Source organism: Pelophylax lessonae (genome assembly GCF_965119305.1).
Source record: "Pelophylax lessonae genome assembly, chromosome: 3".
NCBI lineage: Eukaryota > Metazoa > Chordata > Amphibia > Anura > Ranidae > Pelophylax > Pelophylax lessonae.
The window spans coordinates 407531245-407540633 of record NC_138770.1 but is presented as its reverse complement, the minus strand read 5'-3'; the positions used below and the strand labels follow the sequence as shown (position 1 = coordinate 407540633).

Genomic DNA, 9389 nt, shown 5'->3' with positions numbered 1-9389 from the left:
ACATTAAAAGACCAATTGATAGACTTGTAAAACAGGTCCAACCTTGGCTTTTAGAGAAAAAATAAAGATTTGTATGCTTATTTAGCTGCCAATACCTCTGGATCTCTTAAAGGTCCTTCCAAGTGGTTTTCACTGAAGGTAATCTTTGTATAAGCATATTTTCATTGAATGCACAGACTGAATTGCCTACATTTGCTTTCAGTTAAAGGACGCCACATGTATTTTTTGAATGCCCTCCAGTGTTCCATTACTTGACGTATTCAGTCTGTCTGCTTTTTTTCTGTAACTCATGGTGTTGTCTGACATCTAGAGGTAAATAACAGAAATCACATGAAACAAAAAAACGAAATGAAGTTTATATAAGGTAACCATATAAATACGACGTACTTCCAAAAGCTGTGCATAACTTAAATGACTATAGTAATTGCTAACCTAAATGCATATTCGGCCCAGTTTATATTTAGATAAAATACCCTTAAATATTAAAAATGTTCCAGTGTGGATTACAAAATGTAACCAAGGCATGCACGAAAAAATAAAAATTACAATTATCTAGCTGTTTATGCTATTTTTTTTTTTTTTTTTTTGCATTGTCTATTTTATCCTTTTTGTCATGTGTTTAATCTACTTGATTATTACAAGTAAATAGCTAATTCCAACCAATATTGTTGGAAATACAATTAGACTAAAACTCTTATGCATTTCTTAAGCTGTACGGCTACTAAATATTGTTCTCCTATAGTTCACCTTAAAACAATACCTCATCTTCCAGGACCATGTTCTTGGAAATAATGTGCTTGGTGCAAAATGTGTTTAAACTGTTTCCAATGACTCCTCTGTGTCTTTCAAGAATTGCTTACCACACTGCACAACCTAAGGTATAAGCACTCACCAGATAGTGTTGACCACTTATCTCTAAGTTTAGCTTAGCTCGTTCAATTCTCTATTTAACATAAACCTTTCAAAACTTTATTTAAATCAATATATAAAGAATCACATTACCATGTGCTATACAGCACTATTAAACAAACTCCTTACTGGACACCACTACCCCTATGAGAATATTGGATAAATGATCAGCCGTTTTTTTTTTTCTTTGCATGCTAGTCTGATATTGAAAATGAATAGGTTACTAAAGTTACATAAATTCCTGTAAGACAGAATACAACTTCCTGCGATAATGCAATATATTGTTTTGTATTGTAATGTATTATTTGTTTTTTTTGACCATGCACGGGCTTGGTCACACGATTTTTTACTTTTTAAATACTGGTGAAAATTGTTCGCCTGTTATGGTAAGACTAAAATGTTATGCTTGCCCCTTTGGATAACTTTGTATGAACTGTCATGATCAGCACTCAAAAGCTGTGTACTAGCGATCAGATTATCAGACGATCACTCCAAAAGGGGTATTTTTCATCTGATTTTCTCATCGTGTGTACTAGGCATTAGGTTGTGCAGCATAGTGAGAGTTTTATGAAATTGGTGGAAAACAAAGAAGAGTCATTGGAAACTATTTAAACACATTTTGCATTAAGTACATTATTTTCAAGGACATGATCCTGGAAGATGAGGAATTGTTAGACAAAGCCCAATCACACTGCTACTCCCGTTTTTTTTTTTTTTTTTTTTTTTTATCACATCATGGATAATCCAACCTACAGTCTTGATTCACTGTCCCTCTACAGTGACTTGATCACCTCCTACTACCTCTTACCCTCATCAGTACCTTGCCTCACTTTGGGCCTAATTGTTTTTTCCTGCAACATGTCTTTTCAAAGTTGCTCAGAAGACAGCCTGCTGAAATGGGTGACCTTGACCCATACCCTCTACTGTTTATGGGGAAGATTCATTGGTATCCAATGAAAAAGAGCCAACATGTGTCATCTGAATCTAGGGACTCTTGTTTCTATAAGCTTGTCCTCCTTAGCAGCTTCTTTAACCCCACTGAGTGAGCCTAAGACCTCTATTGCAGCAGAGACTTGGTCTGGCCTTACATGGATCAACCTGCTGTACCAGCTATAGGTTCTTTTAGGTTCTTTTAGGGCTTGTGCTGCTGTAAAGATATTCCCAACACACTCAGTATTAAAAATGTCCCTCTGCGAGGACTGGGAACAACCCATCCTCTTTTGGCCTCCTCCTGACAATGTCATGCAGATTTTTCCCTTCGCTAAGGAATTTACTGCTAAATGGTCCCTTTGTTCTTACCTTTAGGGATTTCACAGACAGATAGCTCTCCAATGAAGTCTCAGATTGACTTAACAGGAGTTGCTGTCCGTACGCTGTTGGCAGCAACCTTGATTTGTAAAACATGTCACAATGTATCATATCCCTTAAAGGGGATGCTTCCAACATTAGGCCAAACCTCCGCGTCTTGGAATTTAATGAGCATATATCTTGACCCCTAATGGGGTGGCCTTTATAGGCATCTAAGGTTGCCTCCTGCTTGGGGATGATGTCTGTTCTAATGTGTAGAATGCTTTGATTGTGTTCATGCACTATAGTGGATACATTTAAATAACTCTTTATTCACTTACCACTTAAAAGGGAAGCTATTTCTTCAGTCATGTTCTTAACAGTGGCATTTCCAGTCCTGCTAGTGCCTGCACTGCATGCCTATTTTAATGCAGAAGATCTGTACATGGGGCAGAAGTATCCCAATCTTCATCTACAATCAGGCATCTGGTTTGTTGTCTTTTCCTGCTCTTCTGAGGTTATTTTGAGCCTATCCTTGGGAAAACTATCCAACTCTTGCTCTCAATCTTGCTCTGGTTGTAAACCTGCATCCAAATACATAAAGTCTCTAGCACTATTTAACAGATTATACTACAATAACCCAAACTGCATTGTTTTTATTATTGAAAATTCTTCTTCAGATTTTCTCAGCATTTATAAAGTCACCAGTCTGTAGGTGTGGCTAAGGACAGAAGATTTAGGAGGCGGAGCAATGATGTCACAAGATCCCCTCTACCTTTATCTGCCCTCCTCAAAAGAGACATGTGCCACCTCAGGAGAGTACACAACACAGCTACCTGGTGTCTGCATCACTATGGGCATGTCAGCTAAGTCCAGGGAAATACACAGCTTTGCTTACTGTACTGTACTTATAGCACTCACACACACACACACACACACACACAGCATTACTGGGAGACTCATGGATGTGTCTCAGCTACACAGCCTGTTTACTCACAAGAGAAGAGGAATGCCGCCCCTATATATTTCCTTGTGTTGGCTTTAATCTGTTCAGAAGAGCAGGGGCAATAGCTGGAGAACGGGAGTGCTTCAAGATGCCACAAAAGCTCAAATGCTTAGAACAGGTGACTTTTATTCCATTCAATTGGATTGTTTTTTGTTTTCCAGATTTATTACCACTTTAAAGATGATTGCACTTCTTGCGGTACTCATTTCCCCTCAGCCCTGTCTCATTCCTAGGGGAATGGTTGACCTACTGTGTCTATGAATATCAGTTGCTGCTAATTCTTTCATGAACAAGGACCTGACTATACTGATTCCTGAAGTGGATCTGGACACAATTTACAGCACTGATCATTATGACCACCCTTTTTAACTAATTTTATCTGTGTGAAGCTCTTAGAAATGTTTGCACTTCACATGATATGAGGATCCTGTCCCGAGAGCCTCAAAAACAAGTCCACTCTCTGAACTGTTGGCCCTTACTAAAATCCGTAGATTATTTTCCCAATTACCTCTTCATGGTTTATGAGGTTATTGGTATTACAAAATATTTTTCTACACTTAAATTGGCAATTCTAGTTTTTGAATCAGTCATCTACCTGATCTTTTTAGATTATAAAATCGTATTTATTAATGCTGGACTTTTCAGGGTTGCACGTTCTCTCTATCTGAATAGACTCCCATATTCAGAAGTTTCTTTAACTATGATTCTGTAAACAGACAGTTCTTGTGTCATCAGAAATTTCTTCATGGTCATTCTTTTAACATGACTTTTCCTGCACGTTCGGTTTCCCTCAAAGTTTTTATTTTTTTTAGAACTACCTCTGCAGTACACAGGCTGAACGTTTTCCTTATTTAGTCTCTCTGCAGTCTGTTCTTCATGTCTACATTTTTTTATAGGGACCAGGTAATATTTTCCACTCTCATTGTTTGATCAGTATCTCTCTAGTCAGTGAGGGGTCTTCATTTCTGCACCCCTCTTCTCAATTCCAAGAAAGCATACATCCGTTTCAGATCCCACACTTCTCCGACAGCCAACAAACATGTAATTTTGTTACCCTGCTATGGTTCTCCTAAGGGGACAGGGTAATTCCAAAGGCCCTTTGTGGGACATGCTTATAGAAGAATTTGTTTCTACTGTACTGTGCTACAATCCTGTAAGGAAGACTCCTTAGATTTTTTTCCCTTCTAACTTCTACATGAACCTTCCTAGTGTTGTTTCCCTCCACTCCTCAGCAAAGGTCTTAGCCTGGAGGATTCTGGAATCCTAGTATTAATATTATTAATTCATAGGCAACTGGCTTTGAAGACAGATTTGTTGTGTAACTACCACACACCAGAACACCCTTAGGTGTTCTCTGTTCTCGTCCTTCTACTTCTTTCTTTACCCCCTTTTTATACAAGGGTTCTTTCTCACTCTACCCTCCCTTTCCAAAGGGCTCAGGGGTAGTATGATTAAACGTTGTTTCTCTTTTCAAGTGTACCTTTTTTTAGAATGGCATCCTTTCGTCCCATGGATTTTCTACTCCCTGAAATCAAGGGTTAGGTATATTCTACTGAAGCTTAGCAGTTCCCTCATTGATCTTTCATCTGATCATATCCTGTTCATCCCAGCTTCCGTTCCCTGAACAAAGGTTATTTAAGCTAGGCTTGGCCTCCTTTTGTAGTTATCCAAACGATTTTTCACTATTGCCCACATTTTCTATTTTTTGCTGCTGTCCTTTATAGTATGTATATTAGGGTTTCCACATTGGATAGCTCTCTAATTGTCTATTGATCGTCCCTCAGTTTGACTGCTTTTCGATATCCCATCCCATGTTTAAGGTAATCCACAATTCCAGTGTCCCTCAATGGATGCTAAAAGTTTTTTTCTTGAAGTACAGTAGTCCGGTCCCTCTATATTATTGACCTGCCTGCTGATATGGCATAATAGTTGGTGGCGTGGTTATACATAAAATTTAATTTTCTTGCCCCCACTGGCAGTAATACACCACACACTACTCTCTTCTGTTTGCTTATAGCAGTTTATGTAAGGACACAGAATTTAGAGTTAAACAGAGGTAATTAAAAAGCCAATCCATGTGTGGAGAAGATGACATTGCTGGTGTATTAATTTTATTTTTTTTTTTAAATCTATGAGATTCACGCTATTTATTAATATTTACAACTAGCTTTAAATCAAGCAAAATGCATTTGTAATTTTGTCATGGCTTGAGATTTGAAAAAATTAAAATAGAGAAAACCGGGGGCTATTCTTGTTCATTCAGAGACTTCCCAGGTAAAATGTAATGATACATCTCCCATTTTCTCTTGGAATAGTTTGTCAAATGTTTCACTCTGTGCCACAGTCATTATGTTTTTCCAGTCTCCAACTTGGCCTGAAGAGAAAGTAACACAAATCCACCTTACATTATTTAGCTCAAATACTGTACATTATAAAGTAATTCAGCGTTTTAATGGCTTTCAAGTGAGTCAAAGGAAATATCAATAGATTAGTTGTTATCAAGCGATGCCCACAGATGACAGACCTTATAGACATGGACATTATCTGGGTCTATCCTCAGATCATGAAGACTGGTACTCTTATTTATATTTACAGTAATGCTACTTGAGAGTGTTCGAAGTGATATAGATACATTTTATAGATGATAGTGATAAATCTAAAATCTAACATTAAACATAATCACATACCTGAAGGTGACAGCCCAGTCCAGTCCAGCAAAGAGACAGCCACAGCCCAGTCCAGCAAAGAGACAGCCACAGCCCAGTCCAGCAAAGAGACAGCCCAGTCTAGCACATCAAAAAGACAGTGCAGTCCAGCAAAGAGACAGCCACAGCCCAGTACATCAAAGAAACAGCCACAGTACAGCTCATCGAAGAGACAGCCCAGCCCAGTCCAGTAAAGAGACAGCCACAGTCCAGTGCATCAAGGAGACAGCCCAGTCCAGTACATCAAGGAGACAGCCCAGTCCAATCCAGAAAAGAGACAGCCACAGCCCAGTACATAAAAGAGACAGCACAGTCCAGTCCAGCAAAGAGACAGCCAATCACATCAAAGAGGCAGCCCAGTCCAGCAAAGAGACAGCCACAGCCAAGCACATCAAAGAGACAGCCACAGCCAAGCACATCAAAGAGACAGCCCAGCCCAGTAAAGAGACAGCCACAGTCCAGTGCATCAAGGAGACAGCCCAGTCCAGTACATCAAGGAGACAGCCCAGTCCAATCCAGAAAAGAGACAGCCACAGCCCAGTACATAAAAGAGACAGCCCAGTCCAGTAAGGAGACAGCCCAGTCCAGCACATCAAAAAGGCAGCCCAGTAAAGCACATCAAAAAGACAGCCCAGTCCAGCAAAGAGATGGCAACAGCCAAGCACAAGAAGGAGACAGCCCAGTCCAGTCCAGCAAAGAGACAGCCACAGCCCAGCACATTGAAGAGATATCCCAATCCAGTCCAACAAAGAGACAGCCCAGTCCAGCAAAGAGACAGCCACAGCCCAGTCCAGCAAGGAGACAGCCCAGTCTAGCACATCAAAGAGACAGCCCAGTACATCAAAGATACAGCCACAGCCCAGCACAACAAGGAGACAGCCCAGTCCAGTCCAGCAAAGAGACAGCCACAGCCAAGCACATCAAATAGCCAGTCCAGTCCAGCAAAGAGACAGCCACAGCCCAGTCCAGTACATCAAGGAGACAGTCCAGTCCAGTACATCAAGAAGACAGCCCAGTCCAGTACATCAAGAAGACAGCCCAGTCCAGTACATCAAGAAGACAGCCCAGTCCAGTACATCAAGAAGACAGCCCAGCCCAGTACATCAAGAAGACAGCCCAGCCCAGTACATCAAGAAGACAGCCCAGCCCAGTACATCAAGAAGACAGCCCAGCCCAGTACATCAAGAAGACAGCCCAGCCCAGTACATCAAGAAGACAGCCCAGCCCAGTACATCAAGAAGACAGCCCAATCCAGTACATCAAGGAGACAGCCCAGTCCAGTACATCAAGGAGACAGCCCAGTCCAGTACATCAAGGAGACAGCCCAGTCCAATCCAGCAAAGAGACAGCCACAGCCCAGTACATTAAAGAGACAGCCACAGCCCAGTCCAGCACATCAAAAAGACAGCCCAGTCCAGTACATAAAAGAGACAGCCCAGTACATCAAAGAGACAGCCCAGTCCAGCAAAGAGAAAGCCCAGTCCAGCAAAGAGAAAGCCCAGTCCAGCAAATCAAAAAGACAGGCCAATCCAGTACATCAAAGAGACAGCCCAGTCATGCAAAGACCGCCACAGCCCAGTACATCAAAAAGACAGCCCAGTCCAGTACATCAGAGACAGCCCAGCCCAGTCCAGTACCTCAAAGAGACAGCCCAGTCCAGTACCTCAAAGAGACAGCCCAGCCTAGTCCAGTACATCAAAGAGACAGCCCAGTCCAGTCCAGCAAAGAGACACAGCACAGACCCATTCAGCAGCATTGTTATTTTGTTACCAGAATACTTGTTTCCACAGTCTCCAGCACTGAGGAGGAGGACAGGTTACCTACCCACACCATCTATGATCATCTGTGCGGCCACGCCACACCTCGCTCTTACACATCGAGTAGACTGGCACCAAAAAGACCTTCCGGTCGCTCTGCGGAGCACAGATCACTCCACCTTCCGCTCTCACAAGCTGCAGAGGTTTAATCCCTCAGTGACCACCAGTTTTTTTTTTTGTTATGGGCAGCGCAGCAGTACAGGATATGGGGGGAGTGCTCTGGCAGAGGTGCCTCCACGTTTGATCCCTCCGTGGCTGCTAGGGCTTTTTTACAGGCAGGCTACACAGATTAGGACACAGGGAGTGCTTCGGCAGAGGTGCCGAAACACTGTTCGGGCTTGTTCCGCCAGAAAAAAAAGCCCTCTATATATATATATATATTATATATTATATATATGTAAAATAACTAAATGTAAGCAGCATACTGTGGGAGATGGGGAGATGGGGAGATATCAAATTCTATGTGCCCTCCATTTTGTATGTTCCTACTCCATTTTCTATTTCAATCTTAGTTATACAAGCTATGTAAGTGTGTACGGGTCAAGGTCTAAGTGTGTACGTGTTATAAGACATGGCAAGTTTATGCTGTTCCTGATGAAATCATGTCAGGTGATTCTAGTCACACGATATATGCCCTATATGGTATTATTCCCCGAAGTGATCTTTGGTCTCCTTAAACTGTTTAACCAATAAGAACGTAACAAGTATCCTATATTCATGACATATTTCCTTATCTTTTACTATATAACCCACAACGAGCCTATAATAAACTGAGAGCTTGGTTTCACTATACATCTGTCTCCGTCTGTGTTATTTCCAGAAACCAGCCTCCCAGGCCTGCAGACACAAAACGAGCAAAGAAGTTATAGATAGTCCGGGACTATCATTGGGACCAGGGGTCTCATCTACCTTCAGTTTTGGGGGCTCGTCCGGGATATGAGAATCACTCCCCGCGGACACCCACTCACTCGGTAAGTAGAAAAATCCTTTTCTATGTAACCGATTGTAGTGAGGCTCCGGGGGACCCTGATTAAACTCATATCCAATTGAACCACAGGGGTTGGTGTGTTCCGGGAACACACGCAACATACCTATAATTGAAATATTTCAGGGAAATATTTAGTCTCAGGGAGACTTAAGAAGTGTTAGAAAATTGCTCGTTTTGTGTCTGAAAAATCTTTAAGCTTTCCTTCTCTGTCGCATAGAAGTATAAGATAATCTGTTTGTATGATTCAATGAGTCTGGGTGGTAAGTGAACAGACCTGAGTCATTTACTGAATGTTCTTTCTCTGATGAGAATGCCAGAGTAGTCACGCTGCATTCGAAACGCTCCGTATTGTCAGCACGGCTGAAATACACTGTGACTAGTTCACGTTTTGGGAAGACGCACACAGGGCAACCTGGGTGGCAGTCGAGCACTGTGAACGTTCCATGACTCTGTGATAGATTGTAGCAGATGCCCTGTCCAATCTGCACCCATTGTTTAGATTTTGATATAACTCACCATAACTTAGACTCTGCTAAATTAGTCTGTATTTTGCCACTGAAGAGAAAAAGATTTTTAGGAAGTCAGTTTGTTTCTAGTAACCCTGAATGTAAAATTGTGCATCATAGAGTCAACTTTCACGGACAGATAGATTTTGACCTAGTAGGGGTAACATATAG

General features: G+C 41.5%; 1 protein-coding gene across 1 annotated transcript in view; it reads right to left on the bottom strand.

Annotated features, from left to right (window-relative positions):
• Positions 1–5395: 5395 nt before the first annotated feature.
• Positions 5396–9389, bottom strand: part of LOC309551823 (amine sulfotransferase-like) — an 89265-nt gene continuing 85271 nt past the window's right edge. The window contains exon 6 of the mRNA XM_082252519.1: positions 5396–5576. Coding sequence (XP_082108645.1) covers positions 5458–5576 — 119 coding nt within the window. The 3' untranslated portion in view covers positions 5396–5457. The remainder of the gene's footprint in view (positions 5577–9389) is intronic.